Genomic DNA, 26,142 nt, shown 5'->3' with positions numbered 1-26,142 from the left:
TGTTCTGCATTTCAGTTAATCATGGATGATCTGAACCTCAACTTCATTTCCCGCCTTTGCTCCACAGCCCTCGATACCCTTACTCAACAAAAGTCCATCGATCTCAGTCTTGATCAAAGCTCCAATTGACCCCCAGCACCCACAGTCTTTTTGGAGGGCAGGGGGTGGGAGGGGGAGAGAGTTCCAGATTCCCACTCCCTTTTGTGTGAAGAAGTGCTTCCTGACATCACCCCTGAAAGGCCTAGCTCTAATTTTAAGGTTATGCCCCCTTGTTCTGGAGGAAATAGTTTCTCTCTATCTACCCTATCAAAACCATTTATCATCTTAAACACCTCGATTAGATCACTCCTCAACCTTCTAAACTCAAGGGGATACAAGCCCAGTTAATGTAACCTGTCCTCATAATTTAATCATTTAAATCCTGGTATCATTCGGGTGAATCTGCGCTGCACCCCCTCCAAGGCCAATCTATCCTTCCTGAGGTTCGGTGCCCAGAACTGAACGCAGTGTCTACAGATGGGGTCTGACTGAGGCTCTGTACAACTGAAGCATCACTCCCTCACTAGTGAATCCCAAGCCCCTGGAGATAAAGACCAACATTCCATCACCTTTTTTAATAGCTTTTTATACCTGTGCACCAGCTTTCAGTGATTTGAATCCCCCTAAATCCCTTTGCTCCTCCACAGCTCCTAGTTTCTCATCATTAAGCAAATATTACGATTTATCTTTCTCAGATCTAAAGTGGATGACCTCACATTTCCCACATTGAACTCCATTTGCCACAGTTTTGTCTGCTCACTTAATCTGTCTCTTTGATCTTCCTCCTCCCATCTACACAACTTACTGATCCTCCTAACTCAGTGCGATCTGCAATCCTGAGTTTGAAACTCTCTATTCCTTCATTCAAGTCATTGATAAATATGGTGAAAAGCTGAGGCCCCAGTACAGATCCCTGGGGAACACCACGTGACACATCCCGCCAATCAGAATATGTTGCCTTTCTCTCTATTCTGCATCTATTGTCTCCCAACCAATTAGCAACCCACATGTGTCTGATGGGACAGTGTAGAGGGAGCTTTACTCTGTATCTAACCCGTGCTGTACCTGCCCTGGGAGTGTTTGATGGGACAGTGTAGAGGGAGCTTTACTCTGTATCTAACCCTGTACCTGCCCTGGGAGTGTTTGATGGGACAGTGTAGAGGGAGCTTTACTCTGTATCTAACCCTGTACCTGCCCTGGGAGTGTTTGATGGGACAGTGTAGAGGGAGCTTTACTCTGTATCTAACCCTGTACCTGCCCTGGGAGTGTTTGATGGGACAGTGTAGAGGGAGCTTTACTCTGTATCTAACCCTGTACCTGCCCTGGGAGTGTTTGATGGGACAGTGTAGAGGGAGCTTTACTCTGTATCTAACCCTGTACCTGCCCTGGGAGTGTTTGATGGGACAGTGTAGAGGGAGCTTTACTCTGTATCTAACCCTGTACCTGCCCTGGGAGTGTTTGATGGGACAGTGTAGAGGGAGCTTTACTCTGTATCTAACCCTGTACCTGCCCTGGGAGTGTTTGATGGGACAGTGTAGAGGGAGCTTTACTCTGTATCTAACCCTGTACCTGCCCTGGGAGTGTTTGATGGGACAGTGTAGAGGGAGCTTTACTCTGTATCTAACCCTGTACCTGCCCTGGGAGTGTTTGATGGGACAGTGTAGAGGGAGCTTTACTCTGTATCTAACCCTGTACCTGCCCTGGGAGTGTTTGATGGGACAGTGTAGAGGGAGCTTTACTCTGTATCTAACCCTGTACCTGCCCTGGGAGTGTTTGATGGGACAGTGTAGAGGGAGCTTTACTCTGTATCTAACCCTGTACCTGCCCTGGGAGTGTTTGATGGGACAGTGTAGAGGGAGCTTTACTCTGTATCTAACCCTGTACCTGCACTGGGAGTGTTTGATGGGACAGTGTAGAGGGAGCTTTACTCTGTATCTAACCCCCTGTACCTGCCCTGAGAGTGTTTGATGGGACAGTGTAGAGGGAGCTTTACTCTGTATCTAACTTGTGCTGTACCTGCCCTGGGAGTGTTTGATGGGACAGTGTAGATGGAGCTTTACTCTGTATCTAACCCGTGCTGCACCTGCCCTGGGAGTGTTTGATGGGACAGTGTAGAGGGAGCTTTACTCTGTATCTAACCCCCTGTACCTGCCCTGGGAGTGTTTGATGGGACAGTGTAGAGGGAGCTGTACTCTGTATCTAACCTGTGCTGTACCTGCCCTGGGAGTGTCTGATGGGACAGTGTAGAGGGAGCTTTACTCTGTATCTAACCCCTTGTACCTGCCCTGGGAGTATTTGATGGGACAGTGTAGAGGGAGCTTTACTCTGTATCTAACCCTGTACCTGCCCTGGGAGTGTTTGATGGGACAGTGTAGAGGGAGCTTTACTCTGTATCTAACCCTGTACCTGCCCTGGGAGTGTTTGATGGGACAGTGTAGAGGGAGCTTTACTCTGTATCTAACCCCCTGTACCTGCCCTGGGAGTGTTTGATGGGACAGTGTAGAGGGAGCTTTACTCTGTATCTAACCTGTGCTGTACCTGCCCTGGGTGTGTCTAATGGGACAGTGTAGAGTGAGCTTTACTCTGTATCTAACCCGTGCTGTACCTGCCCTGGGGAAGTTTGATGGGACAGTGTAGAGGGAGCTTTACTCTGTATCTAACCTGTGCTGTACCTGCCCTGGGAGTGTTTGATGGGACAGTGTAGAGGGAGCTTTACTCTGTATCTAACCCCTTGTACCTGCCCTGGGAGTGTCTGATGGGACAGTGTAGAGGGAGCTTTACTCTGTATCTAACCCTGTACCTGCCCTGGGAGTGTTTGATGGGACAGTGTAGAGGGAGCTTTACTCTGTATCTAACCCTGTACCTGCCCTGGGAGTGTTTGATGGGACAGTGTAGAGGGAGCTTTACTCTGTATCTAACCCCCTGTACCTGCCCTGGGGAAGTTTGATGGGACAGTGTAGAGGGAGCTTTACTCTGTATCTAACCTGTGCTGTACCTGCCCTTGGAGTGTTTGATGGGACAGTGTGGAGGGAGCTTTACTCTGTATCTAACCCCTTGTACCTGCCCTGGGAGTGTCTGATGGGACAGTGTAGAGGGAGCTTTACTCTGTATCTAACCCCCTGTACCTGCCCTGGGAGTGTTTGATGGGACAGTGTAGAGGGAGCTTTACTCTGTATCTAACCCATGTTTTACCTGCCCTGGGAGTGTTTGATGGGCAGAGTTTCGGAGTGGCTGTATCTTCCCACTTGCACTCTCTTCCACCTTTTCCACAATCTCCTTTTTTCAAAGCTTGCAATCCCAGGCCAAAAAGGCCGTTGGGCACTTTGCTCCCAGGCTTTGATTTCTATGGTCAATCAGAAATGGCAACCCAGGCTTCCACAATGGCCTCGGGGTGGAAATCACTGTCCTGTGTGGTTCTGGGTCAGATGGACAGGAAGGGGCTTCGATCTGACCCTTGGCCTGTACTGAGTTAACTGGTCTTGACTGGTGCAGTCGGGGAGTCCTGCAATTGGACGAGGGAGAGGACATGTTCAGGCAGAGCCTCTTTCTGTCCACTGTGCAATTGCCAGTGTTGACAGTGCACACTGTGGAAGGTCAGTATGTATTGGACGTCTGGCTCAGCTGTTATAAAGTCACAGCTCTCTCCTAAAGCCTCCATCTCTGGTGGCCCAGCCCTCGCATCAAGCTTTCAGCAGAGGAGGGCAGAAATAAAATGGGAAGAAAATAGGAAAACAGCCCATAATGATGGGAAATATTACAATTATCAGTGGGAAATTTTGAATTTTGCCCACAAGCAAAACACAGTCTGTTACAAAGCAAACCTTTCTGCTTATAGCAGGGAGGTCTCTCTGCGCCCCCGAGAGGGATGTATCAGAGGATGTTTCTCTTCTCTCCTTCCTCTGAAGGAAATATCACACATACTTTGTGCAGAATCCTCGGCCTCCAACTTCATTGTGGAAACAAAACGTCTCCACCTCTAATTTCCATAGCAACAGTGCCTCATTCTGAGCACCTTTCGAAGCACCAGGCACGCGGGTGAGCTTGGGTTTGTTCCAGGCTGATCTCTCGGTCTCTCTCAAGGGCTGGAATGTGTTTATCTGGTGCCTGACCAGTGACAGCCTTGGGCCTACTGAAACTCAGTGAAAAACATTGAGGCTGAGATTTAAATTGAAACATAAGTTAATAAAATTCAAAAGATTCTAAGGGGAGTAGAGCTAGATATGTGGTTTTAATTCATTTAATGTGTTCAAGTGTTTAAAATGTTCTCTTGCTCTTTATGTATTTATAAAACATTTTTGGGTTTTCCTTAATTTTACCTGTCAGTATTTTTTTACTTCATCCCCGGCCCCCCAACCCCACAAGTCCCTTCACCCCCTCTTGGTTTCTCGTTTTAGCCTTCGAGATGCTCACTATATAAATGGAAATTGCTCTTCATACTCCATTGAATAGAAACAATTCCATAAAAGTGGATCTTAACAAAAACCTTTGTGCTGTGGATCCAACTGAAATAAAGGCATGATACAGAAGGAGCCCGACTGTTTACAGAAACCTCTTGTTGCTTCAGAGAGGCCAAATCGACAGATTCCTGGATAATGCAAACCAATCTCCCATTGGGTGTCTGATCGCTGAGTTTAAGTGGATATTTGCTGTGCACCTCTAGATTTTCCTCTTTTAATCTGATTTGCTCCTTCCCATTTCCAAATAGTCAAATTGGTGAATGTTCAATAGAAAGTATCACAACTCCCCTTTTTAAACTAAGTCTTTCTGGGATTTGGTTCCTGTTGTATATTTATTAAGATCAGAGATATTCAAGAAGCCTGAGCAAAATCAATAAGTAACGATTCAGAACAAATAATATTTTGGATGAATTGATTGTCCATCGATTCTGTTGGAAAGGGTATGGGAGGTCTCATCTATTGATTATTCCTATGTGAATGCAACAACAACCCACCTGAACATCGCAGATCCCAAAGTTCGCCATCAAACCTTTACGGCAAGGCTTTGTGAGAAAATCTATCGTTTCAGGAGGGAATGCAGCCGATCAGCTTCCAGACGGGCCTAAACAGGATGGCAGAATGCAGGAGACAGGAGACAGGAGACAGGAGCTTTCCTGACAACAGCCAAGTGGAGTAGGCCCAAGAGGGGCAAGTGGCTGGGAATCTTCCAACAACCTTCACATTTGGATAATCTTGACTTGTCTTTTATATTCAGTTCAATTGTCAACTCTGCTTTGAACAGTTCCTTGGCTTCCAATGATAAATAGGTTGTCCTTCATACTGTCCAATCACAGATCCCTCATCCCTCTTACTGTCCAATCAAATACCAGGAATTCTGCCAACTAGCATGCAATTCAGTTTTGGCATTCATTGTGGAGGAGTGAGACGCAAATCGTGTTTGACTAACTTGATTGATGGAATAACGGAGAGGGTTGATGAGGGTAGTGCTGGTGAGGTTGTGTATAAGGACTTTCATAAGGCTATCCAATTAATCTAATTATCCAATTAGATAAAGTACCACATAATAGACTTGTTAGCAAAATTAAAGCCCATGGGATTAAAGGGACAGTGGCAGTGTGGATATAAAATTGGCTAAAGGACAGAAAGCAGAGAGTAGTGGTGAACGGTTGTTTTTCAGACTGGAGGGAAGTTTACAGTGGTGTTCCCCAGGGGTCAGTATTAGGACCACTGCTCTTTTTAATATATATTAATGACCTGGACTTAGGTATAGTCGGAATAATTTCAAAGTTTGTAGAGGCCACAAAACTCGGAAATGTAGTAAACAATGAGGAGCATAGTAGCAGACTTCAGGAGGACAGAGACAGACTGGTGAAATGGGCAGACACACGGCCGATCAAATTTAATACAAAGAAGTGTGAAGTGATGCATTTTAGAAGGAAAAATGAGGAGAGGCAAAATAAACTAAAATATAAATATAAACTTGTTGAAAGGCGGTGGAAGCAGTTTCAGTGGTAACTTTCAAAAGGGAACTGGATAAATACTTGAAAAGAAAAAATTTGCAGGCCTATGGGGAAAGAGCAGGGCAGAGTTGGACTAATTGTGTTGTTCTTTCAGAGAGCTGGCACTGGCACGATGGGCCGAATGGCTTCCTTCTGTACTGTGTGATTCTATGTGCTTGTGGCCGGCTCCCTTTTGAGACATAAAATAAGAAACATAGTAAAGTTAACTTGAAAAAGAATAATTATTTATTTCCATCCCAGTACATGCTCACCAACATACAGACATGGTATTAAGATGCAGTGTTATTGCCAGAGGCACAGTATACAAAACTCTCCAACAACCCTCATCGAGCGTGTGCAGCAACGTGGCCTCTCAACCTCACCTCACAGTTTCCCACCGGACTTATTCCTCGTTTAGAAAATCAAGAAATTTCTGGAAATACACAGCAGGTTAGTCAGTATTTGAAAGGCAGGGTAATGTTTTGAGTACAGACTGTACAAAGATGTTGATGTCTCTCTTTCCTTGTACAGACATGCTTTATATTTCCAGCATTTTGTGCATTTATTTCAGATTTGCTGCATTTGCAACTTCTCTTCATTCTCACAGGATCCTTGGTTTCACCGTTAAACAACGGGGTTAAATTAATCTCAATGAACAGAAGCCTGACTCGGATTAATGTCGACAAGAAATCAGACAACATAAAATAATGTTTACCTCAAAGCACCTTTGATATTTTAACTCTGTTGCTAGGATACAACTACAGAATGTTTGTACGAGAGGTACCTTGAAATGAAATACAACAGTCTTCACAATAAAGCACGTATGTAAGTAAAATTCACACATCTCTTATTCGATGGACAGTGATACACAAGTATAAAATATGCAACAAGTAATGATACAATGAGGATCATTAATCTATTGCTGGAATTCAAATATTTTTGCACATTATGATCTAGATGATATAGAAATGTATATATGTATACATGTATATATATATTTTATATATATCTTTTTCTTCATAATACATATTTTACAGAACTGCCATGCACTCATGCTTTTACAGGATTATATAAGTATGTTACAACAAATTTACTAGTTACGAATGTTTGATAAATCTGAGTATCTGATCTTCAGTCCCGATTGGAGCAGCCTGGAACTCGCCATTGCTTCTCCCTCCAGGACATGACTTTGGATGAAGCAGGGCAGCTCACCCTCTGCCCTCTGCCCTCTGCCCTCTGAACTCCGCCAGCTGCCATTATGACAGAGTGACCACTTCTGCTTGAGAGTAATTAGCCGTGAGGACATCTTTGCAGTTCTCTGGGTGTAAAGCAAATAACAGGAGAAAATACAACACCGATACCACAGAGAAACCCCCCGACAAGCCTTTAGATTAGTGCAACAGGAGACAGAGCGCTGAAGGACATTCATTGTGAAGTGGAACTTGGTCAATGCGCATGTGTGAGTGTGAGTTTGTGTTTGTATGTGTGTCTGTGAGTATGTGTGTGTCTGTGTGTGTCTGTGAGTTTGTTTGTGTCTGTGAGTTTGTGAGTTTGTGTGTGTCTGTGAGTTTGTTTGTGTGTGAGTTTGTGAGTTTGTGTGCGTCTGTGAGTTTGAGTGTCTGTGAGTTTGAGTGTCTGTGAGTTTGAGTGTCTGTGAGTTTGAGTGTCTATGAGTTTGAGTGTCTATGAGTTTGAGTGTCTGTGAGTTTGAGTGTCTGTGAGTTTGAGTGTCTGTGAGTTTGTTTGTGAGTGTCTGAGTGTCTGTGAGTTTGTGTGTATATGTGTGTCTGAGTTAGTGTGTGTGAATTTGTGTGTACGAGTGAGCGTGCGTGTGCATCAGTTTGCGTGAGTTTGTGTGTGCAGATTAAATTCTGTTCAGTAGGAAAGCTCCCAATTGTTGTATTTCCCACATGTAACCCGAACGACCTGTGAATAACCTTTAACCTCTCCTCTCTCCTCCGTCTGCTGCCCGTGTGAACTCACCGGGGGTCAGTAAGAAACAGGCCCCTTTCTTGGTTCTGTCCCTGGTGCTGGAGCGTCTGAGCAGCCGATTCTCATCGGGGGTCAGCGGCTGGTTCAGTGCTGCACTTTCCTCGTCTGATAAAGCCACGTTCGCATCACCATTCTGTTTCGAGTCTTGGAATACAAACAGAATTTCTACTCAGAATTTTGCACTCACATCACTGTGTCACAACTTCCTCTTTGCCCAGTGAACGAGTGCCAGAATTTGGAGAAATGTAAAACACCAGAAACTGTTTACGATGCAGCTGGTTCTCAGACACACGTGTCAAGACAGGAGTGCACTGTGACACGCGTGTCAAGACAGGAGTGCACTGTGACACGCGTGTCAAGACAGGAGTGCACTGTGACACGCGTGTCAAGACAGGAGTGCACTGTGACACGCGTGTCAAGACAGGAGTGCACTGTGACACGCGTGTCAAGACAGGAGTGCACTGTGACACGCGTGTCAAGACAGGAGTGCACTGTGACACGCGTGTCAAGACAGGAGTGCACTGTGACACGCGTGTCAAGACAGGAGTGCACTGTGACACGCGTGTCAAGACAGGAGTGCACTGTGACACGCGTGTCAAGACAGGAGTGCACTGTGACACGTGTCAAGACAGGAGTGCACTGTGACACACGTGTCAAGACAGGAGTGCACTGTGACACGCGTGTCAAGACAGGAGTGCAGTGCGACACGGGAGTCAGGGCGGGAGTGCACTGTGACACATGGGTCAGGGCAGGAGTGCACTATGACATGTGTGTCAGAGCAGGAGTGCCCTGTGACATGTATGTCAGAACAGGAGTGTACTGTGACATGCGTGTTAGGAAGGAGTGTCATTCACTCATTAGCTTCTCAAGGATCAATACAGCAATTCCCAAACATAACTGGGTCACAATGTCCTCTTCTTCTGCTTGTTCCTTTTCATTTTTTCTTCCTTTTCCTTTCTGTCTCTTTTTTCTCACTTTCTTAATCCACTCTCTTTCTTTCCCTCTTTTTATTTCTCTTTCTATATCTAATTTGACTCCAATTCACCCTATTTCCTTCTCCGTTGTTCACTTTGTTTCATTCTCTAACCTTTTCTTTCATTGGTTAAGGAGCTGGCCATTGGACCTGACGTTCACGAGGTCCCAGATGGCCGGTTGCCCTCTCTGCACCGTTATCAATTCACACTCCCAGCAATTTGCGGTGTTAATATATAGTGCAATGTGAAGGATGAGGAACAAAGTTCAGTTCACATTGCTCGCTCCGAGATGCCCCGGGCCCAATAAGGACATGTGGAACGCTCTCCGGTGCGGAGAGCATGCAACATTCTCAACATCTGAATAGAAGTGAGCACAACATCCAAACGAATCACACGGTGACCAGGACAACAATGGTGCAAACGTACAAGCTCTGAAGGGATTCAGGTCCTACCTGGGCTCTTTCTCTCCGTTATCTCTTCAGCAGTGACTGGGTAGGAGTTGCTCTGTGTGCTGTTGTGTGGAGAGTTCAGGTCTGACTTGCAATGCCCCGGAGACATGGCTTGTGATCCGCAGGGGATGTGCTTCCTACGTTTCTTGGGGAGTTTCTGTTTGGCCATTGCCAGGGAGTAATACATCCCAAAGTTATTGACAATGACTGGCACTGGCATTGCAATGGTGAGCACCCCAGCCAGGGCACAGAGAGCGCCAACCAGCATGCCCGACCATGTCTGGGGGTACATGTCGCCATAGCCAAGGGTTGTCATGGTGACCACCGCCCACCAGAAGCCAATGGGGATATTTTTGAAGTGAGTTTGATTCTGACTGTTGGGGTTTTCTCCGAGCCTTTCTGCGTAGTAGATCATTGTGGCGAAGATGAGGACGCCCAGGGCGAGGAAGATAATGAGCAGGAGGAACTCGTTGGTGCTGGCTCGCAGGGTGTGCCCCAGCACTCTCAGTCCCACAAAGTGCCGGGTCAGCTTGAAGATCCGGAGAATCCGGACAAACCTAACCACCCGGAGGAAGCCCAGAACATCTTTCGCTGCCTTGGAGGACAACCCACGAAGGGCCAGCTCCAGGTAGAAGGGCAGAATGGCCACAAAGTCAATGAGGTTCAGCATATTCTTCACAAACAACAGTTTGTTGGGGCAGAACGAAATGCGGACCAGGAACTCCAGAGTAAACCACACCACACACACGCCTTCCACATACATGAGAACGGGCTCCGTCTCGATCCCAGGTACCCTCACCACACGCGTGCTGTTCCCCACTTGTGTGTATTCCGTTAAGTTAATGACCTTGTTGAATGCTTCATGGGTCTCAAGGCAAAAGGCGGTGATCGACAGCAGGATGAAAAAGAGCGACACAAAGGCAACAAACTGCAAGAGAAAAATGATGCACGTCAGACTAAGAGAACGAGGGATAGAAACCAGAGATTCATTATCACAATAACAAATAGAGAATAACAGATACCCGGGAGTGAGTTACAGGTTGGAATCTAAAGAGATTAAAAGTGTAGATAGAGTCCATGATAGGGGAGAGTGTACACAGGCTGTGAGAGGAGATTAAATGGGTGGGGAGAGTCCATGATAGGGGAGAGTTTACATGGGCTGTGGAAGCAATGGACTTAACAGCCTGGTCTCACACCGTCCTTCCTCGTGGATTTCTGCAGATTATATCTTTTAAGATCCGTGTCATTGCGCATTCTCCCATTTTCAGACACTCCTGAGGCTCTCAAGTAGAAAGGCTCATTCGAGAACTCTCTCCATCAGTTCAATCAAGTGATTTCATTACTTTTACAGCCTGCACTACAGCTCACTTCAAAGATATTTTATCGATCAAAAAACTTCCCGAGGACAAAAAGTGTCAGATGAGATAATTTGAGTTGTGGGTTTTTAAGTTCCTGTGGGAATAGGGTCAGTAGAATATGTGAGAACACTTCCTGAAAATCCAATCATTGGGCAACATTGAACAGAAGTGAAATATTAATTGAGATTGTTCTCAGAGAACCTTTCACTCCAAGGCACAAGAGGGCCGATTGGATGAACGGCCTCGGAAACAAAAACATAATGACGACTATTACTATGAGAGTGAATTTTGTGCACAGTGAGGGGAGGAAAGTTAGCAATGGGGAATGAAGAGCTTTCCCATTTTGGGTTCCTGATATCAGCATCAAGCTAACCCAGGCTAGGGACAGCATAGGCTAGATACAGAGTAAAGCTCCCTCTACACTGTCCCATCAAACACTCCCAGGGCAGGTACAGCACGGGTTAGATACAGAGTAAAGCTCCCTCTACACTGACCCATCAAACACTCCCAGGGCAGGTACAGCACAGGTTAGATACAGAGTAAAGCTCCCTCTACACTGTCCCATCAAACACTCCCAGGGCAGGTACAGCACGGGTTAGATACAGAGTAAAGCTCCCTCTACACTGTCCCATCAAACACTCCCAGGGCAGGTACAGCACGGGTTAGATACAGAGTAAAGCTCCCTCTACACTGTCCCATCAAACACTCCCAGGGCAGGTACAGCACGGGTTAGATACAGAGTAAAGCTCCCTCTACACTGTCCCATCAAACACTCCCAGGGCAGGTACAGCACGGGTTAGATACAGAGTAAAGCTCCCTCTACACTGACCCATCAAACACTCCCAGGGCAGGTACAGGGGGTTAGATAGAGAGTAAAGCTCCCTCTACACTTCCATAACAATGTACCTCAGCCCCAACATTAGCAGAGTGTCCCATACTTCAACAGTTTGATATATACACACCAGCCAGTCTGTGGCTTCTCAGTTGGATTGCGAATTTAGTGCTGAAGTAAGAGGCATTATCGTGTTGTGAGTCACATTCGCACTCGGGCCTGGATTCAGACCTCTACAAAGTGAATTCCCAAGTGAAAAATTCTCACTGGCTCACTGTGAGAGGGAGGCCATGCTCACTGGAATCTCAGTTCAGTGTCAGGGCTGCTACACAGCAACTCAAATTCTCCAATCCACACTCTCTGTGAACCTGGCTCTAGGCCGAGGGCAGTGATTGTAGAATTAACCCTTAACAATTTGCAAATGAGGGAGAGAATCATTCCCTTATCAGGACTACGTTCAAACCTACATCCCTGCACCTTTTATAGAATTACATAAAACTGCAGCGCAGAAACAGGCCATTGGACCCAACTGGTCTATGTCGGTGTTTATAGTCCACACGAGCCTCATCCCTCCCTAATCACCTCTTCGCACCCTGCCCCCACCCCCGTATCCCACTATTCCCATCCTACCCCCCCTCCGTATCCCTCTATTCCCACCCTGCCCCCCCGTATCCCAGTATTCCCACCCTGCCCCCCCGTATCCCTCTATTCCCACCCTGCCCCCCCGTATCCCTCTATTCCCACCCTGCCCCCCCGTATCCCAGTATTCCCACCCTGCCCCCCCCCGTATCCCACTATTCCCACCCTGCCCCCCCGTATCCCACTATTCCCACCCTACCCCACCTCCGTATCCCTCTTTTCCCCCCCTGCCCCCCCCTGTATCCCTCTATTCCCACCCTACCCCCCCTCCGTATCCCTCTTTTCCCACCCTGCCCCCCCGTATCCCTCTATTCCCACCCTACCCCCCCTCCGTATCCCTCTTTTCCCACCCTGCCCCCCTCCGTATCCCACTATTCCCACCCTGCCCCCCCGTATCCCTCTATTCCCACCCTGCCCTCAGTATCCCACTATTCCCACCCTGCCCCCCTCCGTATCCCACTATTCCCACCCTGCCCTCAGTATCCCACTATTCCCACCCTGCCCTCCTCCGTATCCCTCTATTCCCACCCTGCCCCCTGTATCCCACTATTCCCACCCTGCCCCCCGTATCCCTCCATTCCCACCCTGCCCCCCCCCCGTATCCCTCCGCTCATTCACCTCTCTGTGGTTTTGCTGGTACAGGATTAGTGCTGTGAATAACAACAAACATTTGCTTCAAAGCTAATTGTGAGAAGCCCTTTGAGATTTTTTGATACGATAAGGTGCGTAAATACACATATTTAAAGAAAGGACCTGCATTTATATCCATAGCACTTTACAATCAAGTTACAGTCAAGTGCTTCTGAAGTGCAGTCACAGACTCTGTAGGCAAACCCGGCATCCATTTTGCACACAGCAAGATCCCACAAACAACAAAGAGAAGAATCACCAGCTAATCTGTTTTTGGTCCTGTTGACCAGGACACTGGGAAAACTCCCTCTTCAAATGGTGCTGTTGAATCTTTCAGGAACTTGGTTTAACATCTCAACTGTAAGACAGCACCTCCGACAGTGCAGCACTCCCTCAGTAATGACCCTCCAACAGTGCAGCACTCCCTCAGTACTGACCCTCCAACAGTGCAGCACTCCCTCAGTACTGACCCTCCAACAGTGCAGCACTCCCTCAGTACTGACCCTGCGACAGTGCAGCGCTCCCTCAGTACTGACCCTCCGACAGTGCAGCACTCCCTCAGTACTGACCCTCCGACAGTGCAGCGCTCCCTCAGTACTGACGCTCTGACAGTGCAGCACTCCCTCAGTACTGACCCTGCGACAGTGCAGCACCCCCTCAGTACTGACCCTCCAACAGTGCAGCACTCCCTCAGTACTGACCCTCCAACAGTGCAGCACTCCCTCAGTACTGACCCTCCGACAGTGCAGCACTCCCTCAGTACTGACCCTCCGACAGTGCAGCGCTCCCTCAGTACTGACGCTCTGACAGTGCAGCACTCCCTCAGTACTGACCCTGCGACAGTGCAGCACTCCCTCAGTACTGACCCTCTGACAGTGCAGCACTCCCTCAGTACTGACCCTCTGACAGTGCAGCACTCCCTCAGTACTGACCCTGCGACAGTGCAGCGCTCCCTCAGTACTGACCCTCCGACAGTGCAGCACTCCCTCAGTACTGACCCTCCGACAGTGCAGCACTCCCTCAGTACTGACCCTGCGACAGTGCAGCGCTCCCTCAGTACTGACCCTCCAACAGTGCAGCACTCCCTCAGTACTGACCCTCTGACAGTGCAGCACTCCCTCAGTACTGACCCTCTGACAGTGCAGCACTCCCTCAGTACTGACCCTGCGACAGTGCAGCGCTCCCTCAGTACTGACCCTCCAACAGTGCAGCACTCCCTCAGTACTGACCCTCCGACAGTGCAGCGCTCCCTCAGTACTGCACTGAAAAATCACCTTAAATTATTTGCTCAGATCCTTGAGCAGGACTTGAATGCAGTTTTCTGACTCAGAGGTGAGAGTGCTACTAACTGAGCCAAGCTGACATTTTGTCCTATTACAGTCCCGGGCGCTTATAGCGGGGGTGTTGGTGCTAACGCGGTTTGCCCGCTATATACGGTGAATGGTTTATATAATTTTCTTACGTTTTGTGAGCATGTCTCTGCATTTTGATTTAAGCAGCAGTTACTGAAATTTGCCCCACAATTTCCCGAGTGAGATTCCCTTCTCACCGAGACAATGATTAACTCTTCCAGATTATTTATTCTCTAAATCAATGTGAATGTATTTGGAAAAATGCAGTCAGCCCTTCCCTTTAAGACCCTTACTGGAATCCTACAAATTTTCACTTTTCAAAGTCGCCACGGATTAGTAGCAAATACTTTTGATTGATGTTGAAAGGTTTGGACCAATTTTTGTTGTTTTTTTTATTCATTCATGGGATGTGGGCGTCGCTGGCGAGGCCGGCATTTATTGCCCATCCCTAATTGCCCTTGAGAAGGTGGTGGTGAGCCGCCTTCTTGAACCGCTGCAGTCCGTGTGGTGAAGGTTCTCCCACAATGCTGTGAGGAAGGGAGTTCCAGGATTTTGACCCAGTGACGATGAAGGAACGACGATATATTTCCAAGTCGGGATGGTGTGTGACTTGGAGGGGAACGTGCAGGTGGTGTTGTTGCACCATTGCACTCAATTAATTTCTCCAGGACTTTTTCTTTACTAATCTTAATTACTTTAAGTTCCTCACTCTCATTAGACCCTTGGTTTCCCCACTATTTCTGGTATGCTTTTTGCATCTTCTATTGTGAAGACAGAAACAAATGTTTAATGTCTCTGCCATTTCCTTATTTCCCATTATAATTTCTCCTGACTCTGCCTCTAAGGGACCCATGTTTAATTTTGCTAATCTTTTCCTTTCTACATACTCAGAGAAGCTTTTACAATCTGTTTTTATATTTCTTGCTAGTTTACTCTCACATTCAATTTTCTTCCTCTTTATCAATTTCTTTCAAATTCTGTCCTGAGAATTGTGTGGCTCAGCATTAGACCCCTACTCCCCAGACCTGGCCACTCCCCAGCACCCGTTTCACATCCCATTGATGAAACCGGCTCTTCTAACCCGTTGTACTTATGACCAGCTGTAGAATGAATGGGTGGCCTCGAGCCCAAGAACCAAGATGGAAACCGTCACACAGAGAAATTCTACATTGCTTCCAAGGTTTCCAACATTACCTGCACTACAATGCTAACATTAATTGCACCACAATGCTAAAATTAACTACACCACAACGCTAACATTACCTGCACTACAATGCTAACATTAATTGCACCACAATGCTAACATTAATTGCACCACAATGCTAACATTAATTGCACCACAACGCTAACATTAACTGCACCACAATGCTAACATTACCTGCACTACAACGCTGACATTACCTGCACTACAAAGCTAACATTACCTGCACTACAACGCTGACATTAATTGCACCACAACGCTAACATTAACTGCACTACAACGCTGACATTAACTGCACTACAATGTGTCTTGTGGTGAGAGCAGAGGAAACTTCTGCAATCACTCAGCCCTGTGACATGACGTACTCTGTCCACACACTCTTCCTCCCCCCTGCACTCTCACTATGTCAGAATCAATGTTCCGAATACTCTGGTTCGTTCTTTCCTAGACTCCTCACCTCTCAGTTTTCTCTTCCTTCTTCAATCCATAAGCTTTTAAAATCCAACCTTCACTTCACTTAGCCCCTATTTCCTAATATATTTTGACCTCTCTCTTTTTCCCTGTGCCAGTGACCCACAGGACAGGCTTTGGTCTTTTATCTTAAGAATAATTTAAGAATGTAAAATTTATTAAGAAATACTCATTTCAATAAACCTTAAGTCAGCTTGGCTCAGTTGGTAGCACTCATGTCTCTGAATCAGAGGTTATAGATTCAAGTCCCACTCCAGACTTAAGTACATTCTGTAGACAGACACCCCAGGCAGTGTTGCATTATCAGAGGTGCCAATGTTTTGGGTGAGATGTTGAACTGCTCGAATAGGTAATAAAGTTCCCTGGCGTTATTTGAAGAGCAGGGAGTTCTCCCAGTGTCCTGGACATCATTCCTCCCCCAACAAATATCACCTGGGAACTGATAATTGAACGTGAAACCTTCGCGGTCTGACCAGCTCAGGCCAACAGGCAGTGCAATTACCAACTGAGCCATTGGGACCAGCTGCAGATGTGTGTCAGGACAGCTGTTAAAAGCTCCATTGGTAACCGGAACCAGCAGCCTTTAGAGAGACAGGTTACCGACAGGCCCCATCAATAATGACCATCGATATTGTGTTTCATACAGTGCTAATTGGCTCATTCCCCAAGGAGCTCCTGTTTATTTAGTTATGCAGCTTGTGGATCAATAACACAATTAAACCCGTGTTAAAGTGTTTGCCTAACAACAGGTATAAGCTTGTAATCAAATATTTCATTAGGTACATCAATGTTAAGTACCTTGATGTGATGAATAGAAGGTTGGTTCTTTTGTCCAGTGTTCTCGAGTGTGCGGAGTATGTGCAGCCAGCTGGTCACTGATAGACAAAAGACCAGATTCTCTGATCCATTCACAATACGGTTTACGTCCTGTATCCACAGACCGGGAATCAAAACACCAAATCAACAGGTGTGCATTAAAGGAGATTGTGTTGTCTGGTCAAATGCCACCCAAGAGTTGCCAACTCTCATTGGACATATTCCTGGAGACTTGATCACGTGACATAGAAACATAGAAAATAGGAGCAAGAGTAGGCCATTCGGCCCTTCAGGCCTGCTCCGCCATTCAAAATGATCATGGCTGATTGTCTAACTCAGTACCCTGTTCCCGCTTTTTCCCCATATCCCTTGATCCCTTTAGCATTAAGAAATATATCTATCTCCTTCTTGAATATATTTAATGACTTGGCCTCCACTGCCTTCTGTGGTAGAGAATTCCACAGGTTCACCTCCCTCTGAGTGACATTTGATCATGTGATATTTGACCACGTGTATTGAACCTCGCTGCACACAAATCGGCTTTCATGGCCTCAGGACGTCCCAAAGCGCTTTCCAGCCAATGAAGTACTTTTTGAAGTGTAGTCACTGTTGTAATGTAGGAAACGCAGCAGCCAATTTGTGCACAGCAAGATCCCACAAACAGCAATGAGATAATGACCAGATAATCTGTTTTTAGTGATGTTGGTTGAGGGATAAATATTAGCCCCTCTCCCCGTGCCTCCTCCGCCTGGCCCCTCCCCTGCCCTCTCCATCCCTGCCCCCTGAATATCTGATTTGTTACTATAGTGATCCTCCTCGAGTAAAAGGGGCTAATTTTTCGAATCCGTGCCCCAATGTGGAGCCTTAGCCACCAGGAGTATGAGCTGTGAGATCATGGGCACTCCCCCAGGTTTCCCCCAGGTTTCCCACGGGTTTCCCCCAGGTTTCCCACGGGTGCATCAGTCTTCCAGCCGGGAATGGATTTAGTAAAACAGGCCCCAAGAGATTAAACAACTATCCACGGTGAAGCAAAGTGTGGATCTAAAATTAAGAAAAATATACCATTTTTTGTACATATTCAGAAATTCTGAGGGAAAGAGATGTGTGAGCTCAAGTGTGAGCACAGAATTTGGAAGCATTGTGCACAGTTTTAAATCTGCTGCCCATCGCCCAGTAAATAGAAGGATATGCTGATAGGGTGAGATGATGTTGGGCGGGAGGAAGTTCGTGTGAAGAATAAACACCAGCACAGACCTGTTGGACCGAATGGCCTGTTTCTCGGCTGTAAATTCGATGTAATCCAATGTAATGTAAAACCAGGCAGCGTTCATGTTCCTGGTTGCTGTCCAGTGACGCCTCGTTGGAAAATGTTCGTGTTGTTTGGGGATAGGGTCAGGCTTGGGCTGTGAGGCCTTACACAGTGGAAAAGCCTGCCAGCACTCACTGTCTCAGCTCACACGTGCGGAATGGCCAATTGGTTGCGATACCATAGGGCAGCCATTACCCCACAGGAGTCAGTGTGTTTGGGGGCAGTTCTCGATAGCTGCAGGATTGGATCTGACACGTGTTAAGTGATCTGCCATTTCCGCCCTTTCTCTGGGGATTTCCCCGGAGATTTCAGGTGATTCAGAAATTTCACAATCAGTCAGGAAAGAGCTCAAAGAACTCAGTCAAACACGATTTTCCTTGAACAAATCTGTGCTGACTTTCATTTATTCGCCCAATGCTTTTCCAAGTGCCAAGTTTGTGGAGTCAAACCCACACTCTAGCCTGATACTTCAATGCAGTACTGAGGGAGCGCTGCACTGTCGGAGGGTCAGTACTGAGGGAGCACTGCACTGTCGGAGGGTCAGTACTGAGGGAGCGCTGCACTGTCGGAGGGTCAGTACTGAGGGAGCGCTGCACTGTCGGAGGGTCAGTACTGAGGGAGCGCTGCACTGTCGGAGGGTCAGTACTGAGGGAGCACTGCACTGTCGGAGGGTCAGTACTGAGGGAGCGCTGCACTGTTGGAGGGTCAGTACTGAGGGAGCGCTGCACTGTCGGAGGGTCAGTACTGAGGGAGCGCTGCACTGTCGGAGGGTCAGTACTGAGGGAGCGCTGCACTGCCGGAGGGTCAGTACTGAGGGAGTGCTGCACTGTCGGAGGGTCAGTACTGAGGGAGCGCTGCACTGTCGGATGGTCAGTACTGAGGGAGTGCTGCACTGTCAGAGGAGCAGTACTGAGGGAGTGCTGCACTGTCGGAGGGGCAGTACCGAGGGAGTGCTGCACTGTCAGAGGAGCCACCTTTCGGATGAAACCGAGGCTTCGTCCATCAGTTCTGGTAGATATTACAGATTCAAATAACAGGGAGTTCTCCTGGAGTCCAGGCAAACATTACTCTCTCAAACAAAACCACCACAGATTATGTGCTAATTCACCTCAATTGCTATTTGTTGGGTCTTGTTGTGCATAAATTGGCCACTGCATTTACATAATAAAAGTGACTGCACTTGAAAATAAGTAACTTATTGGTTGTAAGGCATCTTGGGATACCATGAGGATGTCCTCCAGCCCTCCGAGATCTCTGCGCTCCTCCAATTCTGGCCTCCTGCACAGCCCCGGTTTTAATCTCTCCACCATTGGCGGCCGTGCCTTCAGCTGCCTGGGCCCCAAGCTCTGAAATTCCCCCCCTGAACCTCTCCCCCTCTCTCTCCTCCTTTAAGACACTCCTTAAAACCTACCTCTTTGACCGAGCTTTTGGTCACCCATCCTAACTTCTCCTTATGTGACTCAGTGTTAAATTTTGTCTGGTTTACGCTCCTGTGAAACGCCTCGGGGTGTTTTACTACATTAAAGGTGCTGTATAAAGTTGTTGTTATTGTTGTGATAAGGTGTGAAATATAAATGCAACTTCTTTCTTTACTGCACTGAGTAGAATTCTTTACCACCTGTACTAGTGGGAAAGCTTGCTATGGGCATTCTGGTTGTTATGATGTCTGATGGATTCTCATCTCCACAGCAGTGTTGCTATGGTGCTGTGAGATGTGTTGCTATGCCTGTAAACAGATGAGCAACACGATCAGTGATGCCACAGCTCGGGTACATCTGGTGTGACCTGTTTATCCAGTGTCATGCTGGTTAATTAATCCCAAACGTCTGCCAGATCCAGGAATTTTCTTGCAGGTTTTCAGCTGGGATTCTGGGCCACAGAAACAAGTATTACAGTCGAAGATCTACTCAGGCAATGGATTGATTATTGTAACTTACCTTAACCTATCTTCATAATTCACATTCCCAACACTTGGAATCTTAATTTCCCCTGTCTCCTCTCAAGAGTAACAACATGGGAAAGAAAGAAAGCAAGGAAGAAAGAAATTACATAGAATGTACAGCACAGAAACAGGCCATTCGGCCCAACAGGTCTATGCTGGTGTTTATGCTCCACACGAGCCTCCTCCCTCCCTATTTCATCTCACTCTATCAGCATATCCTTCTATTCCTTTCTCCCTCATGTGTTTATCCAGCTTTCCCTTAAATGTATCTACACTATTCGCCTCAACTGCTCCTTGTGGTAGCGAGTTCCACATTCTCACCACTCTCTGGGTAAAGAAGTTTATCCTGAATTCCCTATTGGATTTATTAGTGATGATCTTATATTTATGACCTCTAGTTCTGGTCTCCCCCACAAGTGGAAACATTTTCTCTACGTTTACCCATCAAACTCTTAAAGACCTCTATCAGGTCACCCCTTCTAGAGAAAAGAGCTCCAGCCTATTCAATCTTTCCTGATAGTTATAGCCTCTCAGTTCTGGGATCATCCAAGTAAATCTTTTTTGCACCTTCTCCAGTGCCTCTATATCCTTTTTATAATATGGAGACCAGAACTGTGCACAGTGCTCCAAGTGTGATCTAACCAAGGTTCTATACAAACTTAACATAACTTCTCTGCTTTTCAATTCTATCCCTCTAGAAATGAACCCCAGTGCTTGGTTTGCCCTTTTTATGGCCTTATTAACCTGCGTCGCTACTTTTAGTGATTTGTGTATCTGTATCCCCAGATCCCTCTGCTCCTCCATCCCATTTAGACTCTTATTATCCAAGCAGTATGTGGCCTCCTTATTCTTCCTACCAAAATGTACCTCACACTTATCTATATAGAAATTAATTTTACAATTACATGCCATTCTGCAAGTTTATTAATGACTTCCTGTATTTTGTCACTGTCCTCCTCGGTATTAACTATACCCCCCAATTTGGTGTCATCTGCAAATTTTGAAATTGTACTTCCAATTCCCGAGTCCAAATTGTTTATGTAAATGCAGAACAACAGTGGTCCCAGCACCAATCCTCGTGGAACACCACTTCCCACCTTTTGCCAGTCTGAGTAACTACCTTTAACCCCTACTCTCTGTTTTCTGTTTTGTAGCCAGCTTTCTATCAATTCTGCTACCTGTCCCCTGACTCCACATGCTCTGACCTTAGTCATGAGTCTACAATGCGGTACCTTATCGAAGGCTTTTTGAAAATCCAAATATATTACATCTACTACACTACCCTTGTCGACCCTTTCTGTTATTTGTTCAAAGAAGTCAGTAAGATTGGTCAAGCATAACCTTCCCTTCTGAAATCCATGCTGATTATTCTTTAGTATATTTTTGGTTTCTATGTATTTTTCTATTACATCTTTGAGTAAGGATTCCATTATCTTTCCTATCACCAACATTAAGCTAATTGGTCTATAGTTCCCTGGACTTGTTCTATCTCCCTTTTTAAATATAGGAATTGCATTAACTGTCCGCCAGTCCTCTGGCACTATTCCCTTTTCTAATGAATTTATATATATATATGTAATAGTGTCTCTGCTATCTCCTCCCTAACATCTTTTAATATGCGCGGATGCAATCCATCTGGACCAGGGGTTTTATCCTCTCTAAGTTTGATTAGTTTATCAATTATCTCCCCCCTTTCTATCTTAAATGTCTTTACATCTTTTTTGATCTCTTCTTCTGATGTCCTGCCCACCATGTTAGTCTCCCTGGTAAATACTGAGGCAAAGTAATTATTTAATATTTCTGCCATTTCGCTGTCATTACCTGTGAGTTTATCCGCGGCTCAGTCGCTGAAGTTACAATGAATGAGCAGGAGAATCCCTGAGGAAATTCACCCCCACAATCTACAAATCTTCAATTAAGTCTCCTTAATCTCTCCTTTTTTCCAATAAAAATAAGCCTTTTAAAGGCAATGTTCGCATCTGGACAGATCCAGTTAAAAGTTGAGCAGAGAACAGGTTAAATCCTCCTGTAATAGCATGATAATAAATTATAAAATAAAATCACCATCTAGCAATGTCTGGAGATTATATGTCACACAGCCTGTTACTGACCGGTGGGGGCGCGGCGGTGGGGGCGCGGCGGTGGGGGCGCGGCGGTGGGGGCGCGGCGGTCGGGGCGCGGCGGTCGGGGCGCGGCGGTCGGGGCGCGGCGGTGGGAGCGCGGCGGTGGGGGCGCGGCGGTCGGGGCGCGGCGGTGGGGGCGCGGCGGTCGGGGCGCGGCGGTCGGGGCGCGGCGGTCGGGGCGCGGCGGTCGGGGCGCGGCGGTGGGGGCGCGGCGGTGGGGGCGCGGCATTGGGGCTCGGCGGTGGGGGCGCGGCGGTGGGGGTGCGGCGGTGGGGGCGCGGCGGTGGGGGCGCGGCGGTGGGGGCGCGGCGGTCGGGGCGCGGCGGTCGGGGCGCGGCGGTGGGGGCGCGGCGGTGGGGGTGCGGCGGTGGGGGCGCGGCGGTCGGGGCGCGGCGGTGGGGGCGCGGCGGTCGGGGCGCGGCGGTCGGGGCGCGGCGGTCGGGGCGCGGCGTATCCAGGCTTCTCTGTCTTGCGTGCAATGTGAAAGCCGAGGTTGAGTTTTTTTGGGTGAACTCAGGTATTTCTTGTCCGTCCTGGAGACCTGGTGATGGGTCAGGGTCAGGCAGGAGTAAGGAGATCGGCTCCCTCTTTCTGCCTAACCAGGAGAAGGAACTCTTTGACTTCAAAACCCTGATCCAACAGCAGGTGTCAGCAATCAGCACTGGCGGAGGCACATAGACCTGATCAGCGGTGGTGCAGAAAGGGGTGGAAGTTAAGATCCTATCTGACGAGGGCTCGTTCACTGCTAATCAGGGTCTTTCCCCTCATGTGGTCAGTCACTTACCTGTGATGGCCATTCGATGAGGGAATCTGCAGGTCAAGGAATTGCATGAATGATTTGCAGGAGACCTCCAATACCTCAACCCAGTGACCATCCTTCCTGCCTGAGCCCGATGCTGGGTCTCAGCAGCCTGATAGACCCTGGGGAGTAGAATAGCTCTGCTCACTCAAACATGCACCTTCCATGGATAGTGACCAGGAGTGATTTTTGAACAAATCGGATGGCAACTTCAGACAAGGGGTAGACGCGTAGTTAAACGCGGAAATCCAAAAGTTGCTGTCCGAGATGCGCTGTTAGCTTTGTGAAAACGGAATCTCGCTGTCTGCCTCACCAGTGAAATGCAACGCACGCCATGAAGTTCCTGCATTTTCACGGTGGATACGAACTAAACTCACCACAGAAAGTTAGAGCTTGTCCATTTCAGTCTAAGTATCCTTTTAACGGTGTGATAAATGTTAATTACTGCCAGTCAATCTCTCTGGCACTGAAAATTACAACTCTGGAGTCTCATTCCTTCAGCTTTTAATTGTTGTTGGAGATTTTTCTTTTAAATAATTTTTTTTAAATGTTTTCTTTCTCTCTCTTTTTTCTCTCTCTCTTAATCATCAATAATACTGGGGTCAAGGTTCAGGACTGACTCACAACCATCCGCATGAATCAAATAATTTTTAAATGTCAAATTAAATTCTTCACACACACAGACACAGACACACACACAGACACACACACACAGACACACACACACAGACACACACACAGACAGACACAGACACACACACACACACAGACACACACACACAGACACAGACACACACACACAGACACACACACAGACACAGACACACAGACAGACACAGACACACACACACAGACACACACACACAGACACGGACACAGACACGGACACACAGACACAATGATAAAAAGGCTGGATTTTAAGCGAGGGCCTGTGTAACAACAATGACTCCACACGGTTTAGATAATTCTTGTCTACACTGAAAATGCAGAAACCCCAGGTAAAGGACAGCAGCTCTCATACATCGACAATCACACACTGTCTAAGAGGCAATGATACACTCCCATCTGACACCACATGGCTCATGTGTCTCAGTGCACGTCCCTGTACACATACAGTGCACACTGGGTGCAATGGAAGGATTCACTCCTGTTCACTCCTGTATTCCTGAGGGACTGAGAGCCCAGAGGAGGTCTATTAATTGTTCGATGTTGAGATATAATAAATACATTGTTTATTTCAGATGGGCACAGAATTCACCCAAATGGTGTGCAGTTCCGACATTAGCTGAAAAGGACTCATTTTGAGAGCTGGCAGAGTCTCGATGGCAGCGAATGGGGACACACATCAGCAAGGGTCAGGGTTCATTACCCAGGAGTCTCAACTCTCACTACACATACCCTGCACTGCTTTTCTCATCCCTAACTCCCCCTTCCTCCATTACACCAGTTACTATCCCTCTCCCGATTTTATCAATTCTGCTCGTCATTATTCCTCTGAACTCCTTCATGCTCTTTCTAAGCTGCAATCCCCAATCCCTACAACAGCAACAACCTGCATTTATATAGCGCCTTTAACGTAGTAAAATGTCCCAAGGTGCTTCACAGGAGCGATTATCAAACAAAATTTAACACCGAGCCACATCAGGAGATATTAGGACAGGTGACCAAAAGCTTGGTCAAAGAGGTAGGTTTGAAGGAGCATCTTAAAGGAGGAGAGAGAGGTAGAGAGGGGGAGAGGTTTAGGGAGGGAATTCCAGAGCTTAGGGACTAGGCAGCTGAAGGCACGGCCGCCAATGGTGGAGCGGTAAAATCGGGGATGTACAAGAGACCAGAATTGGAGGAGCGCAGAGCTCATGAAGGGTTGTAGGGCTGGAGGAGGTTACAGAGATAGGGAGGGATGAGGCTATGGATGGATTTGAACACAAGATGAGAATTTTAAAATCGAGGCGTTCCTGGACCAGGAGCCAATGTACGCCAGTGAGCACAGGGGTGGATGGGTGAACGGGACTTGGATACAGGCAGCAGAGTTTTGGATGAGCTCAAGTTTATAGAGGTGGAAGATGGGAGGCCGGCCAGGAGAGCATTGGAATAGTCAAGTCTAGAGGTAACAAAGGCATGGATGACGGTTTCAGAAGCAGATGAGCTGAGGCGGGGCGGAGATGGGCGATGTTATAGAAGTGGAAGTAGGTGTTTTGGTGATGGAGCGGATATGGGATCGGAAGGTCATCTCAGGTTCAAATAGGATGCCAAGGTTTCGAATGGTCTGGTTCAGTCTCAGACAGTGGTCAGGGAGTGGGATGGAGTTGGTGGCTAGAGACCGGAACAGTGGCAGGGACCAAATCTTCCAAATATTTAGTTGGAGGAAATTTTTGCTCATCCAATACTGGATGTCGGACAAGCAGTGTGACAAATCAGAGACAGTGGAGGGGTCGAGAGCAGTGGTGGTGAGGTAGAGCTGGGTGTCGTCAGCGTACATGTGGAATCTGACGTCGTGTTTTCAGATGATGTCGCCGAGGGGCAGCATGTAGATAAGAAATAGGAGGGGACCGAGGATAGATCCTCGGGGGATTCTGGAAGTGACAGTGCAGGGGTGGGAAGAGAAGCCATTGCAGGAGATTCTCTGGCTATGACTGGATAGATAAGAATGGAACCAGGTGAGTGCAGTCCCACCCAGCTGGACGACGGACGAGAGGTGTTGGAGGAGGATGGTGTGGTCAAACCGTGTCAAAGGCTGTAGACAGGTGGAGAAGGATGAGGAGGGATAGTTTACCACGGTCACAGTCACACAGGATGTCATTTGTGACTTTAATAAGGGCCGTTTCAGTACTGTGGCAGGGGCGGAAACCTGATTGGAGGGATTCAAACATGGAGTCGTGGGAAAGAGGGTCACAGATTTGAGAGGCAGCAACACATTCAAGAACTTTGGCGGGGAAAGGGAGATTGGAGATGGGGCAGCAGTTTGCAGGGACAGAGGGGTCAAGAGAGGGATTTTTTGAGGAGGGGGGTGATGACTGTAGATTTGAAGGGGAGGGGGACAGTACCTGAGGAGAGGGAATTGTTAGAAGTATCAGCTAACATGGGGGCCAGGAAGGGAAGTTGGGTGGTCAGCAGTTTAGTGGGAATAGGGTCAAGGAGCAGGAGGTGGGTCTCATGGTCAAGATGAGCTCGGAGAGGGAACGAGGGAAGATCGGAGAGAAACTAGAGAAAGATGCGAGTTCAGGGATAGGGCAGGGGGGACCCTTTGGGGAAGTTTGTCTCGG

General features: G+C 47.5%; 1 protein-coding gene across 1 annotated transcript in view; it reads right to left on the bottom strand.

Annotated features, from left to right (window-relative positions):
- Positions 1–6,218: 6,218 nt before the first annotated feature.
- kcnc4 (potassium voltage-gated channel, Shaw-related subfamily, member 4) overlaps positions 6,219–26,142 on the bottom strand; it is a 40,447-nt gene continuing 20,523 nt past the window's right edge. Inside the window, exons 2-4 of the mRNA XM_068007760.1 lie at positions 9,414–10,338; positions 7,979–8,131; positions 6,219–7,313 (exon numbers count right to left, since the gene is read on the bottom strand). Coding sequence (XP_067863861.1) covers positions 7,252–7,313; positions 7,979–8,131; positions 9,414–10,338 — 1,140 coding nt within the window. The 3' untranslated portion in view covers positions 6,219–7,251. The remainder of the gene's footprint in view (positions 7,314–7,978; positions 8,132–9,413; positions 10,339–26,142) is intronic.

Source organism: Heptranchias perlo, chromosome 27, assembly GCF_035084215.1.
Source record: "Heptranchias perlo isolate sHepPer1 chromosome 27, sHepPer1.hap1, whole genome shotgun sequence".
Classification (NCBI taxonomy): Eukaryota; Metazoa; Chordata; class Chondrichthyes; order Hexanchiformes; family Hexanchidae; genus Heptranchias; species Heptranchias perlo.
The sequence above is the reverse complement of the archived record's forward strand: the minus strand, read 5'-3'. Positions and strand labels throughout refer to the sequence as shown.